A 15,366-nucleotide genomic window follows, 5' to 3' on the forward strand; every position below is an offset into this window, starting at 1 on the left:
TATTATAAACTACAAATTATAGTTTTCCCACATAAGTGATTTAACTGGACAAGTATTTTGTTCATTCAGCAACTTTTTCCTAACTAAATTAATGCCCCTCCTATGAAAAAAGTTTAAACAAGAGGTTCTCCAAGGCAAAATTTGTTAAAAAAAAAAACACAGGGTTCAATAAACTAACATCCTTCTCTTGATCAATGTGTAAGTTTTGACAACCGTTTACCTTAGTCCAGACTCCAGGAACGACGTTTAACCTCGTCCTTTTCCTCAGGAACTAGCCAAAAAATTTTCGAGATTAATTTCCCAATTGAGATCGTGTCATGAGGCTTGAATATAGGGGAGAAATACAGCACTTGAAGTATCAGAATATTTTGAGTTCTCACAGTTCTGCCCTTGATTCCTGATCTTCCAAGGAAGAAGCTTCATTTATGTTTTGTGTTTGTGTAGGAGGCGCAGACTGCTCTTTTGGTTCTATGTTTTCATCTAAAATCTTGGCAGTGAAGCGTCGAGCTTCTAAATCAAGATCAGGCCATTCTGCAACTATTCTTTTAGCTCCCTGTAAGAAAACATAAGAGTTCAGAAAATGGAATAAAAGAAGTAGAATGCTCAGGGACTTGATTGTTACCTGAAGTTTAGGCTCCTTTGTCATGGGATTATTGCACAGATCTATGGTTTTTGCTCGTAATTTTGTTGCATTACCACACCATGACTCGCACCACAGCCATTCTTGAGGAAGGGAAAAGATGGGCACCATATGTTGGGCATAGTTTGGAAGATCCTGGAAAATGGACCAAACTTTTATTAGCGTGTTGAAAGAAAGTGGAGCAAATATAATCTATATTTTCACTTCTTATTCATCGTTTGATTCTAATCTCAACGGAAAATACTCATCCCCTCGCCCAATCTTCCGCACCACCCCAAAACTCAGGGAAGAGCCACGGGCAAAGTTGGGAGATGCAATTGATTTTGGGAGGCAAAAAAAGTTCTAAATTTTTTCACCCGATGGGGACAATACGAAAAGAACGATATGGAAGGCACAGGCTTCAAGAAATAAGAAGAGCAACAAGATTGGCACTTATTTCAGATGCCTATAAAATAAACTAAGAACACCAAGAAAAACTGTCACCTGATCAAGATTAGAAAGACTATTTGGATCTTTGCTCAGGGTTTCGTAGACAACTCTCAGTTGATCTCCTGCTGCTGTTTCCCGAAATTTGACCAAGTCAACGACATACAGAGCGCTAAAAAAACATGTCACACTGTTAGGCAGCTATCACTGAGGTAATCAGAAAAATATAAACCATTAAAAAGCTGAATATACCTAATATGATATGGTTTCCCCCTCAAATGATCTTTCCAGAAGCCCTGTTCAATAAGGTAAAATACAAACAGATAAATTTAAAATTTATTATAAGAATGAAGAGAAATCGAAAATAGCAAGTAGTCGAGTCAAGTAATATCTACTTGTTTCCAAAATCGGTAGCCATCCATTTCTTTATTGTTGTCACAAAATGGTGTGTAGGCCAAGGGTAGGCCCCTTAAATACATGTCATAAAGTTCTCCCATATCAGCCCTGACAATTTGGTCTGCGTCCACAAATATAACCTGCGGGTAAAAAAAATATCACGTGGGATTTTTACCCAATAGTGGAAATATCCAAGGTGAAACATAAACTAAGAGGTTTATGCAATGTTTGATTTTCCGAATGGAGTATTGGGGGAAAGTTGGAGGCAATATTTTGGAGGAATGATTTGGGAAATAAACCTAAAATGTACACAGTTTTATTCAGTGGCAATGGAGTTGTTATTGAAGATGACAAATCATGTAAAAATGGTAAATTAATTAAAAAACTTAAAACAATACATTTTTGGATTAGAATAAGTAATGAAGTACATTTTACTAGGAATGATAAGAGGGAATATGACATTTTACTATGATGATAATATTGAAGATGACAAACATTGCGACAAACTTTTACACTGGTTAAAGTCCAAATACCTTCTCTAATGCAAGAGGAAATATGACATCAAGGAAAAGGATCTTGTACGCCCATATGATTCGCTGTTTTTCTTTTTGTTTATGTAACCATGAAGGCCACTTATAAGTGACCAATTCATACTCAAAACCATATTCACGAGCCATATGTGGGATTAAATCCTGCACAAAACTATCGATCAATGACGATGCCAGAAAATACACGGAGGGGCGGAATGAGGACTCAAAAACTGAAGGGGACGAAATCATGTTTTCGTAAAAGTAAAATATATAAATATCTATAAGCACATAGAAAAAATTAACCAGCGGGGGGATGCAATCCTTCCCCTGCTAGCCCTCTCCCCCCTCTGCAATTACTATGAATAATCAAGATGATGCTTATAGAAGGCAGAAACACTTCGGATACAATTGAACGGAAGAACTGAGATCATTATATGAACAGAAGTAAGCGAATGCAGGATATGACCTTAAATTGAGGAGAGAGATAGTTCTTTATAAACCAAAACTTGACGGGCCGCCGCGTATTTTTCAGCACACTCAAAATCATAATTTTCAGAAATCGTTCGTACCTGCAAAGCAGTAGTTTGTGAAGCAGTTAAAGCTGAGAGAAATGAAAAAAAATAAAGCAATATTACAACAAAAAGTGGGCTACACTATATACTACATCCTTTTCCTGCAATGGGAACAGAAAATGATCTCTATAGCCAATCTATTACATTTATACACATAATACTTTCCAACTGTGAAGACAAATACTAAAAGTAAGCAGGAAAATAGTGACAGTGACAAGGATTCAAGAGTTTGGCATGATGATGTTATTTATTTCCAGATACACCATATCAGAGTTCTGATCATATTTTGTACTGGTACATGCAAAATTTGGCAAAGAAATTGAGGGAACCAATTCTTGGAGTTCCATAATAATGTCAAAGAAGATTTCGAAGACTTATCTGAAGAGTAAAAAAAACTTACTGAAAATGACTAATACACAAATAATTAACTTACAAGTGTCCAGATGCAATAGAAAATATATTTATTGTTTTCCCATGACGACCACCCTTCCCAGGTTCCTACAAGAAAAAGATAAGAACCTTGTCAATAATGCATAACCTCATTTTGACTTTCAGCTAAAATTTATGCATGAGCTAAGAGAACTTTTGCCAAAATAAACAGCTAAGGTCTATCGGATAAGAGGAAAGCATGGAGGGAGAATGCGGAAGGTGTGGCTGAAAAAATCAAAATAAAATGGGAGTTGAAAGAGTTGGTGTGCCGACGAAACATAATGTTATATCAAAAAGCGAAAATTAAATGGTTAAAAGAAGGAGATCGAAACACCAAATTTTTCCATTCCTTGTTAAACCACCGAAAAACAAAGGCTATGATTGGTAAATTGGAAATGGATGATGGGGGGGTTATAGAGGATGAGGGTCAAAATAGTACAATTCATTGTTGATTATTTTCAAAAGCTGTACAATAATAGAGATGTGAAAAGATTTGGGATTGAAGGAGCGGAATGGGCACCTATCAATGATGATATGATGATTGAACTCGAACAACCATTCTCCGAAGAAGAGGTTAAGAAGGCAGCGTTTGCGTGTGACAGATGTAAAGCACCGGGGCCCGATGGTTATACTTTGGCATTTTATCAGGATTGCTGGGATATAGTTAGAGGCGATTTAATGAAGGTGTTTGAAGAATTTTATGAAGGGGGGATCATTAATGGGTTGACCAATGAATCGTACATATGTTTGATACCAAAGAAACATGACTCCTTAAAAGTAAAAGACTTCAGACCCATTAGCCTCGTTACGAGCTTATACAAGATAATTGCAAAAGTGTTGGCCACAAGAATGAAAAAAGTGTTATTACATACATTGTCAGAATCCCAAAATGCATTTATTGAGGGAAAGCAGATATTGGATTGTTGTTTGATTGCGAATGAGTTGGTTGAAGAAGGGAGGAAAAAAAACAAAAAAGGGTGGTTTTTGAAAATTGATTTTAAAAAAGCTTATGACAATGTTGAATGGGATTTCTTGGGTTTCGTCTTACAGAAGAAAGGATTCGGGGAAAGGTGGAGAGGATGGATAAGAGGATGCATAAATAATGTTTCGTTTTCAATCATGATTAATGGGAGACCGAGGGGGAAATTTAAAGCATACAGAGGACTCAGACAGAGAGATCTTTTATCACAATTTTTGTTCAATATGGTTGTGGATGTTTTGGGAAGACTGGTTGACAAAGCAAAACAAGAAAATTTCATCAGAGGATGCGAAGTGGGCCGAGATAAGGTTGAAGTATCACATATACAGTTTGCGGATGATACATTGTTTTTTGTTAAGAGGGAGAAACACTTAGGGTTCTTGGTGCGAGTTTTGAAGGCGTTTTGTGATACGTCAGGATTGCGGATCAATTGGGACAAGAGTGCTTTATTGGGTTTAAATCAGGAAGAAGTAGAAGAGGAAGATATAGCTAAGGGGATTGGTTGTCGCAGGGAACAATGGCCAATAAAATACTTGGGAGTTCCCCTCGGGGGTAATCCTCTACAAAAATCTTTTTGGGAACCTATAATGATTAAGATAACTAGAAAATTGGCATCTAGGAAAAAGGCGTTCTTGTCCAAAGGGGGGAGAGTAACATTGATTGCTGCGGTATTGAATGCTTTGTCTATATATTTCATGTCACTTTTCAAGGTACCAAAAGGAGCAGCGGGAGCGATGGAGAAAGTAATGAGAGACTTTTTGTGGGATGGGAATGAGGGAGAATCACATTGTCATATGGTTAGATGGGAAAAAGATTGTAGACCGAAGGAGAAAGGTGGCTTAGGTCTCGGGAATATATGTTTGAGAAACATTGCGTTGATGGGAAAATGGTGGTGGAGGTTTAATGTTGAAAATGATTCTTTGTGGAAAAGAATTATACAAAGCAAGTACGGGCTACAAGAAAATAGATGGGATGCGGGGTTCGCTAAGAATGTGACTTTTAGATGTCCGTGGAAGTTCATTTCTACAACATACCCGACTTATCACCGACTAGTGAGATTAGTTGTTCGAGGGGGGAACAAAATCAGGTTTTGGGAGGATATTTGGTTGGGAGATTCATCTTTCCGGGATTCGTTCCCATCATTATTTCAGCTTTCTTTGGTTCGTAACTTGCCTATTTCTTTTTTTGCTTCCTTCGATACTTCATCAAATGATTTTTCTTGGGATTTGCATTTCCGTCGATCTCTACGAGAGAACGAGATCATTCAGTTATCTTCGCTTTTAAGCATTTTGGAGGGGGTGAGATTAGTCGAAGGGGTTGATGATTTTCAGCAGTGGGAGGGGGATCAATCCGGGAAATTCACCGTCAAATCTTTTTTCCGATCATTCTTTACGGATAGTAATGGTGCACAAGATTTCAATTTCTTCAATATCATTTGGAAAACTCCTATCCCGTCAAGGATTCAAATATTCTCGTGGACGGCAATCCTTGCAAAATTACCGACATCCGAGATGATGCAAAAGAGATATCCTAATTGTGCTCTTTGTCCCAACTGGTGTGTGTTGTGTCGAAAGGATGTGGAAACACAAGATCACTTGTTAATTCATTGCAAGTTCACACATGCATTGTGGGCTAAGGCTTTGGAAGAGATGAGACTGGTCTGGGTCGTGCCGAAAACAACTCATGATTTGTTTAGAACAGATCTCGGACATATGCTCGGCAAAAGGCGTAAAATTTTCTGGACAGTGGTCATCCATGGGATTTGTTGGGCAGTTTGGTTAGAGAGAAATAGGAGAATTTTTGAAGAATTGGAAGAAACCACAGAAGACTGTTGGGGAAAAATCAAGTTCACAATAGCAAACTGGATCGGAGCGGACAAGCACTTTCAGGGATTGTCTACGTTTGATATTCTACGTGATTGGTCGTTTGTGTATTGTTGAAAATTATTTACATACTAATGCGTGGCAGTGGACCACTAGTCCACTTCTTGTAATATAAAATTCTAATTTTAATAATATGGTTATGTTTCTTATCAAAAAAAAAAGAGAGAGAGGACGGGAAAAAAATTTACCGTGGAACTAATTTCACCCTTCTTTGAATGGTCCTTCCCACCAATAAATCCAGAAGCCCATTTAAGGATATTTGAATTCCAGCTGTTCTGATTTCCCTGGTCGATATTGGAACAAAACATAACTTGAAAGTCCATAAATGAACTTTGCAGAATAATCAACAAAGAATATGATGAAATCTAAAGGTAATCCCCTTACTTTCTTCCCGGAAATATTACTATCATCATCAGAAGGGATTAACAGCTTCTCTCGTTCCATACCCTTCTTCTTTATCACTTCCATGTGTACTAATTTACCACGCATGTCGTTTATTATCAAGCGTTTCAACAAAGTAGTCTCCTGACCTCCTTCACCATCTTCCTTCATTAGATAGAGCTCCGAGCTTCTTCCTGGAGCAAGCTGCAAGTACCATACCCCAGGAGATACCTTCATTTGCCAGTAACCAAGATTGGCCATAACAAGGGTGTCCACCAAGTGGGGAGAATTTTTTGTTCCAAGGATCAATTGCAAACCCCGGGGCGGTTCATGATCTTTCTCAGAACAATGGCCTGATTATTATTGTTCTCAAATTAGTATGATTCATAGGTTACAATTTTTAACAAAAACTGCGGTAAAAAGGATACCTGTGAGAACAAGAGCTTCGAGTTCAAACACAGCTTGCAGTGTTCTGGTGTCAGCTAAATTTTCAAGTAATATGTTGTCCAGATCATGGCTGCATTATCACATGACATATTGAACATGGGAAAATACATAAAAATTTCTCTCCTTAGAATATTTGACAAATTACTATACAAAATTTTGCGCAAACACTTCTAAAATCGGATGCTGTCAGCAGAAACTTACATGGCAACAACCGGCTCAACAAGCCATGGTTCAGGAACATCCAGATTCATGGTGAGTGTCTTAGATAGTGGCATATTTGCAAAAAATGCTCTGGGACCATGGACTGTATGATCTGTACTGCTGAAATCATCCTGGAATAGCTAGAAAGAGTGAACAAAGTAAACCAAATTTTTTTCGAAAATTCACAAGCTAAAAGACATTTGATACCGTTGTTGGCAACACATATCTGTAGTAGTTCTTCAGAGGAAGATCTGCCAGAGAACTCTACCAAAAACATCAACAAGATTACTCTTTTAAAACCAGCTATGGAGCTAAACTAGGCAAAAAATTCAGAATATAATGATCCAAAATAATGAAAATGTAATAAATAGCAACAAACCAACAAGGTTTCAAAATTAATACTCATGCTGTGAATTAATTATCTCCTAAAAACTCAACTTGATACCAAAATAAGGATTTCCGGCTGCAATCTGACATTTTACAACATAAATTATTAATCTATCACTCAATTTGACAATCAAAAAAGTAACAGAATCAATAGGAATTTTTTTTTTATAGGAAACATAATTATATTATAAAGAAATAGTTATACGGTTACATGAAGTGGACTAGTGGTCCACTAAGAGCAAATGTAAAACTCAAAATTAGCAATACACATAAGTCCAATCCCTTAAAAGATCTAGTATTGATAAACTCTGAAACTCTTTATTACTTCCAATCCAGTTAACTATCTTGATTTTGATTTTCTCCCAACACTCTTCTGCACTGTCTTCCAAGTCTTCAAAGATTCTTCTATTTCTCTCTAGCCAGATGCCCCAGCATATGCCATGGATCACCACCCTCCAAAAAACTCAATAGGAATTGGGTCCAAGAAACTGTGCAAGGACAGTTCTCCACGTAAGATAATATCTCAAATTATGTATTGTCCTTGGTTCTTCAAACTATGGAATTATAAAAAGTACAGATGAAGATAATACGCCTCCGACCACCAATTCATCTCTCCCCACTCTTCCCCTAAGCAGATCCACGTTCATCATACAATTGTCGGGAATTCAATTCCAACGGGCATTTCACAGATTCTCACGCAAGAAATAATTGTTCCAAACCACACATCAGCAATAACATTATCATTCTCCACATTGATTCCCAAGAATCTAGGGTTATGCTCAGGTAAATATACTATGAACAAAGTCCCATGTATCATGTTCTGTAGTTTGATATACGAAAAATATATGATGAAGAAGATGAATTCTTATTCATACCATTAACTGAGACATACAACTTATACCTATACATAATAAATAAGAAGATAACAACGTAATCTAATCTAATCTAGTCCAAAGTTTAAAATATAAAACATTATATGAATGTTTATCTAACAATTCAAATGCATATCCACCCTCTAGTTGGGTGGTATATGTCCATCATGACCAACTTGACATCATGTCTTCAAATGTAGGTCGAAATAGGGTCTTTGTTAGGATATCTGCAACTTCTGAATGGCTAGGAACGTAGTTGAATTTCAAGATTCCCTTCTCAATTTTCACTTGTGAAATGACGGTCTACCTCAACATGTTTGGTACGATCATGATGAACTGGATTCTTGACAATACTTATCACATCTTGATTGTCAAATTTTAGTTCCACTGTTAGTGACCTTCCAATTTCAAATTAGTCAACAATCTTTGAAGCCATATTCCTCCGCAAATCCCATTGGCCAAGGGCTGAAATTCTGCTTCTGCCCTCTGCTTCTTGCCACCACAGTTTGCTTCTTGCTAAGCCATGTTACTAGGTTACCTCATACAAATGAGCAATACCCAGATGTTGGTCGTCTGTCAGTAGACGATTCTGCTCAGTCAGCATCACCGTATACCTGTACATTTCTTGTGGTGGTTCTTCGAAAACATAGTTCATTTCCCAGAGACCACTTTAGGTACTTCAATACCCGAAGAACGGCATATTGTTCATGAACGGACTCACAACACTTACAACAAATCCAATGTCAGGTCTTGTGTCAGACTGATATATCTGCTTGCCCATTAACCTCTGATATCGGCTATCCTCCTCCCAATTTTCGTATTTGGGTCCATAGGAGTATCAACTGGCTTGCATTCCAATATCCTTGTTTCTTTCAAGAGGTCCAAGACATATTTTCTTTGATAAATCAGGATCCATGCTTTGATCTGGCCTCTTCCATTTGCAAGAATATTTCAAACGTCCTAAGTTCATCATCTCGAATTCTTTTGAGAGCAACATCTTAATCTAAGAGAGCTCCTCCTCATGGTTTCCAGTGATAACAAGATCGTCCATGTATATGATGATAAAAGAGATCATATCTTTGTTGGACTGTTTGACAAACATTGTGTGAACTGATTGGCACTGCATGTAACCACTACCTTTGAAGACTTTGGTGAACCTGTGAAACCAGGCTCTCGGAGATTGCTTCGGACCATAGAGTGACTTCTTCAACTTACATACATTGTTGACAGTAGTCTCTGACTCAACTCCTGGAGGCATACTCAAGTAAATTTCTTCTTCCTGATCCCCATTCAAGAAAGTATTTTTGAAATCGAGTTGGTATAGAGGTCAGTCTAAATTTGCAGCAATGAATAGGAGTACATGGACCATATTTAGCATGGCTACCGGTGCGAAGGTTTCTTGACAATCAATCTCATAAATTTGGGTATACTTTTTTGCTACTAGCCGTGCTTTAAATCGTTCGATACTTCCATCAGCCTTCTGCTTAACTGTGAAGATCCACTTGCAACCAACGGTCCGTTTCCCGGGTGGAAGTTCTGCCAAGTGTTGTTCTTCAAGACCACGGTTTTATCAAAGGCAACAGTCCTCCATTTTGGATTTTGGAGAGCTTCAGTGATGTTTGATGGAACCTGTAGCTGGTCTAAATTCACAAGAAATGTTCGATACGCAGGAGACAAAAGATCAAGTGAGACAAAGTTACTTATAGGATGTTGGGTGCAAAATCTAACTGTTTATCTCAAGGCAATGGGTCTATCAAAAAGTCCATCAATGTTAGTGAGTCAAAGCTCGGCGTACCTTGAGTGTGATTCAAAGCATCTGGTGGTTAGGAAGTACCATTGGTTGGCTGATCGTGGGAATGTTGTGGAGAATGTGAGAATTGCGGTAAAACTGAAAGAGGGTTTGATTTGGTGTTTGGAAGTTAAGGACACGGGAAGGCATCCTATTTATTAGGTGAGTGGCAGTTAGAACGACGCCAGCCCCAGAAATGATATAGGACATTCCAAGTGAACAACAGGGAACAAGCAACTTAGAGGAGATGACGATTTTTGCGTTCGGCAACACCATTTTGCTGAGGGGTGTCAGGGCAGGAGTTTGACGACGATCCCTTGAGTGATGACTGGTGAGGTAATCACTCAAGACAGAGTTAAGAAATCTCTTGTCCGATCAGTGCGGAGAATTTGGATATTGGTGGAGAATTGTGTTCGAATCATGGCATGGAAGATTTTAAAAAATGTGGAAGTCTCATTTTTTTTCTATCATGAGGATCACCCAAGATAGACGAATATGGTCATCTACAAATAATAAGAACCAACGTGTACCCGTGACGTTTTTCACATTGAAGGGCCCCAAATATCACTATGAATAAGTGCAATTGTTCTCAGCCTTCCATGTTTTGAACTTTGCATCGCTCGAATCAGGGCGGGACACCGTGCCTTTAAGGAAATCTCCCCGCGGCCACAAATGAACATCAAGACAGATTGCGACCAAGGCAGGAAGGTACGGCTATCAAGCTTATGACACATGATGCATAGTGGAGATGAATTGCCCACGCTTGGGGACGTCGTCACTAAAGGGAAAGGACTGTAGGAAGATGAGGCCATGCCGTATTCGTCGTAGGCGGAACCCGAATTCTGATACCATGTAGTTTGATATACGAAAAATATATGCTGAAGAAGATGAATTCTTATTCATACCATTAACCAAGAAATACAACTTATACATAAATCAGAAGAGAACAACATAATCTAATCTAATCCAAAGTTTAAAATATAAAACAGTAGATGAATATTTATTTAACAATTCAAATGCCTATCCTAATCTAAATTTGGATATTCAACATGTTCCAATGATGAAGGGAGAAGGAGGCACAGCCCTTGAACTTTGGGATATTTCAGGTTCAGCCATTCAATGAGGTGATTGCCTTGGCCATAACGCCCTGTGTAGGTGTGACTTAAAAGTTCCAGGCACACTTTAAGCGAGTCTCAAATGACAGAATTGTTTATCACAAACGATATTCAAATGTATCATTCTTAATTGCTTGTGCACTGGTGATGGTTTGTTTTCTGGTTATTCAGTACTTTGTAAAGTTCAGATTAGTAATGTGATTATTTCCTGAATACATAAGAATTCTAAAATATTATTCGGTAGTCCGCCTCTTTCAATAAGATGCGAGTCCTGAGTTGCATTGAGTTTTGGACGCATCACACATGACATGTTCCCTTTAATTTGTCAAGTGTTTCTAATAATTATAGAAGACTATGTGTCTCCTATAGTTTACTCTAACAGAACGTTTCAATTCATGATTGAGCAATGACACCTCACAATTCAAAAGCCAATTTGATCTCACAAGATTGTATGAAATTTCAGAATTTTAAGAATGCAAACCATACTTCATCAGATAGAGTTCTGAGAAAACACACACACACACCCAAAAGAACAAGAAAAATAAATATATGAGTGATTATGAACTTTTAAAAATAAATTTACCACTGGATTGAGCACAACTCTCATGCTTGGCTGAACAAACTTTGATAGCATCCGTAGAAGAGCAGAGAGCTTTTGACCCGATGGACTCAATGGATCAATAACGGCATCAATATGAATGGTTGAAAATTCGTTTTGCAGAATAACAGCACTGCATAATATAAGAGCAACATAATTAAACGATTTGGAATAAGACATCTATAGGCCCTCGTATGTTTGATAGGTAAGACTATAATAAGCCATAATTTGATTTCATGACAGCACAAGAAATTGCATTTTAGGTTTTATGGTAAATGATATGGAAAAAAGAAAAAAGTTTGACAATAAAAATTCAGAAAGTCCGATATCAATTCTGAGACAAATGAAAAAAGTGAAAGAAGCCAAATCAAACATTGGCTTACATTGACTACAAACACTTAAATTGAGTTAGACACAGGGAGTTCGAATACAGCGATTTCATATCTATCCGTTCTAACAACATCCACAGTATCTATAGCTGTTGATTAAAATAAAATGAGACTCGTTGCTCTGAGTCAACCCATCCTAATATGACATGAAAGCCAGTCATGAAGCATTTCAAAACTCAACATAAAACAAGCCCATACTTAAAACCAGTGCATCTGTCAAATCTGACATTTTGCAGGCTGCAGTTCAACGCTACCATAAAGTCAAACCTTTTGCACAATAGTTGTCTACCTGTATTCTGCATTCAGTATATCAAATCGAGCACTTTCAGAACTTCGATCCCGCGTAGCAATTGAGGATGAGATAGCCATAACAATGTCACTGATAAATTTGCTACAAAGAGAAAAAGAATAAAACATTTTAGCACAGTACCCAAAACTGGTTTAACAGAGGGCAAATATAACATAGACAAGCGAAGGACCAAAGCAGAAGTAACAGAACAAACAATTCTTTGAATCTCAATGGCGGCGAAATATCCTTTGAAAATTAATATCATATATATATGTATATGAATACAGACACACACACACACACAACCTAATTAGTTACTTCCACACAAGTAAAGAGGCTGCTGTAAGCAAAACGGGTTGGTATAAGGGGAAATTGATGACTCGAAAATGCAAGTACATTGTCATTATGGAAAGAATTAATCAAAGTAATTGATTTTATAATCCTCAGTGGAAAAGTCAGAAGCATTCAGTGTTTTTCTTCTGTCTAGTCATTTTAATAAGTAATTACCAAAGTCAATAAATTTACTCTGACCAGTTTACTCCTCCATTAAAACTCGAGTTTCTAAATAAATCGAGTAAATGGTGCAGATATTGCGGCCTTGACTTTGTTATAAGTCAAGCACCATGTTCACAAGTTTCCAGTGCAAACTGAGGTAAATGACCACTCTGTTGCTAGAAAAAATAAAACCACGTTCCACCATCAAGGATAAGATATTATTAGGCAGATGGGTATAGCAAATACTAATGCTACCAACCATGACAATTTCAATGTTACAATCAAAAAAAGAGATCTTAAAAGCGCCAGAAAAGGATTGGAATCCTACAGTCCCATGAAAATGGGAGGTCTCATCATGTTGGAGCAAACATTTATTAGCGATCTTTGAAAATTGAAATGAGGTAAATATTTCTATTTACCATTTTATTTTCTTTGACATAAATTTCCTCACTGGCAAGGAAAATATAAATATGTCAACGGCGTAAATATAGTGACAAAGCAGAAGTGAATGAAGGTGCTTTTGTATCTAGCATGTAGTGTGCAGGACAAACACGAACATAAACAAAATGATGATTAACCAACCAATTTAATAAAATACATTAAAATATGATATACAAATGGTATGTAAAACATCACAATAATGACTCCGTAAAATCTCATGAAAAAATTATGTCAGATTGGTGAAAGGGTATTACAACACGATCATACAAATACAGTAGCTAACCCCATTTTGAAATACCTCGTCAGCATGTCAGGATCTATGTCCTCCCATTTTATGTCTTCAACAATTTCAGCGATGTGTCTTATCCGTTGCTTGAACTCTAAGGATTCAAGAAGTTGTAAATCATGACTCAAGAATGTACTACCATCAAAAAGCCGGATCACCTATTAAATACAATAATGGCATCTTAAAAGCAGCGGTAGGGCAGCATAATCTCCATCAGAACCAAATGCAACATAAGATTTCAGATAGAGAAAATTGAAGTTTTCAATCATTCTCGTCCAACAAAATAAATAAAAAAAGATAAAAGCCCGGAAACCATATTATAACAGTAATGCCAAAAATCAAATGCTAAATTCAAAGGATGAACATACTTACTTTCCCATTGGTAATAACCGCATTCATACCATAGTCAAGACCAATATGCCTATATAAAAACTGGGTCACCTGCACGTGAGTTGAATTATATCATCAATGAATCAGTTCCAATTTTAAGTGTCTCATACAAATAACAAAAATTGTTATCACAAATGCATAAATCGGATAGGTACTTGTAAATACCTGTCTTCCCAGAATCTTATATATAACAAACCTAGAAAATAAAAGATTTGCTGGTATAGGGATACTGCTTTTATATATTTTTTACAATCTAGAACAAGATGAAATGCTAGCTGTTGGTCCTAACAAAACTTGCTATCTCATCCACACTGAATAATAAGGATCCAGAACTAAGATGCGGCTACACTAACCAAAAATATGGAATAGCTTCTAGTGAGAGAAATATTTCAAAATGCTCTACTCCTCCCTTTTCCTTCGTTCCCGTCATCTGACATATTTCGTCAACACTGGTTCTTGACTTTCCGGCGGCGTCGACAATTTCATTCAGTCCGGCGACGACCATTGGCCGCCGGTGCCAGATTCATTTTACTGGGTCTCGTAATTTAAGGTTCTTTACATCATCATTTACGACTTTCTTCGAGGAAGGAAACTTTATGGCTGTTCGCAATTTAAGGAATCGCCGGTATGGAGCTCACGAAGTCAGAACAACACCATGGGAAGAAACGATTAAGATAGAATTCAAAATCTTCACGCTGAGGCTAGGGAATGACGGTCGTTCTATATGGTGGGCTGAAAAAACTAGGAAATCTAATTATTTGATGGATTTCGAAGGAGAGGAGGCGCGTTGGTTCAATCTCCGACTCAAGGAATACATTAGTTCACCAATTACAGGTTCGGGTTCTCAACGCTTCAGAGGAAGGAATGCAGTCTTCATTATACAGAGTTTCGCCAACAACCGAGGAGGATATTTAGAGTTATCCAAATTTAATAAGAGCGGCAGAAAACAGATTACCATCGTACCAAGTGGATTAAGAACTGAAGGTTGGATTAACATTTCAATTGCATTGGATAAGCTGACGACAAGCAGGCACCAGAGGAGATCTAATCAGAGCAATTTTAATCCTCGTGTTGCCCAGTTGATCCACAACACAACCATTCAAGCCAACAGAAATTTGACAAGGATCTCCAATGGTGGAATGATGAGAAATGCGGAAGTAACTGATAAGCAGCGGGTCCAGCAAAAATGGGATGAAGCCATAGTAGTCACCAGAATTAAAGTCAATGATTCATGGCAGCGTATTGAAGGGGTCTTAAGGAATTCAACAAACAGAAATGTCAAACTCTTTCCGTTCCAGGCTAACAAAGCTCTATGGTGGCCTCCCACTGCGGATGAAGCTTCTTTTTATGTCAACCTGAAAAGGGGATTCTTTGACCTTGGAGTGACATTACTATTTGAACGATGGTCAAAAGACATTGACACTCTGCACA

The 15,366-nt window shown here is 37.6% G+C and overlaps 1 protein-coding gene across 2 annotated transcripts in view; it reads right to left on the bottom strand.

Moving 5' to 3' along the window:
• The window catches only part of LOC142553990 (UDP-glucose:glycoprotein glucosyltransferase), a 32,739-nt gene continuing 17,373 nt past the window's right edge, over positions 1 to 15,366 (bottom strand). For both annotated transcript variants that reach the window (XM_075664583.1, XM_075664582.1), the window contains exons 21-37: positions 13,918 to 13,986; positions 13,558 to 13,703; positions 12,324 to 12,425; positions 11,631 to 11,778; positions 7,092 to 7,148; positions 6,885 to 7,015; positions 6,665 to 6,753; positions 6,240 to 6,589; positions 6,044 to 6,139; positions 2,998 to 3,062; positions 2,459 to 2,561; positions 1,996 to 2,154; positions 1,462 to 1,602; positions 1,319 to 1,362; positions 1,124 to 1,238; positions 623 to 775; positions 1 to 553 (exon numbers count right to left, since the gene is read on the bottom strand). In XM_075664583.1, the coding sequence (XP_075520698.1) occupies positions 377 to 553; positions 623 to 775; positions 1,124 to 1,238; positions 1,319 to 1,362; positions 1,462 to 1,602; positions 1,996 to 2,154; positions 2,459 to 2,561; positions 2,998 to 3,062; positions 6,044 to 6,139; positions 6,240 to 6,589; positions 6,665 to 6,753; positions 6,885 to 7,015; positions 7,092 to 7,148; positions 11,631 to 11,778; positions 12,324 to 12,425; positions 13,558 to 13,703; positions 13,918 to 13,986 (2,145 nt within the window). In that variant the 3' untranslated portion in view covers positions 1 to 376. The remainder of the gene's footprint in view (positions 554 to 622; positions 776 to 1,123; positions 1,239 to 1,318; positions 1,363 to 1,461; positions 1,603 to 1,995; positions 2,155 to 2,458; positions 2,562 to 2,997; positions 3,063 to 6,043; positions 6,140 to 6,239; positions 6,590 to 6,664; positions 6,754 to 6,884; positions 7,016 to 7,091; positions 7,149 to 11,630; positions 11,779 to 12,323; positions 12,426 to 13,557; positions 13,704 to 13,917; positions 13,987 to 15,366) is intronic.

Source organism: Primulina tabacum, chromosome 8 (assembly GCF_025594145.1).
Source record: "Primulina tabacum isolate GXHZ01 chromosome 8, ASM2559414v2, whole genome shotgun sequence".
Lineage (NCBI taxonomy): Eukaryota > Viridiplantae > Streptophyta > Magnoliopsida > Lamiales > Gesneriaceae > Primulina > Primulina tabacum.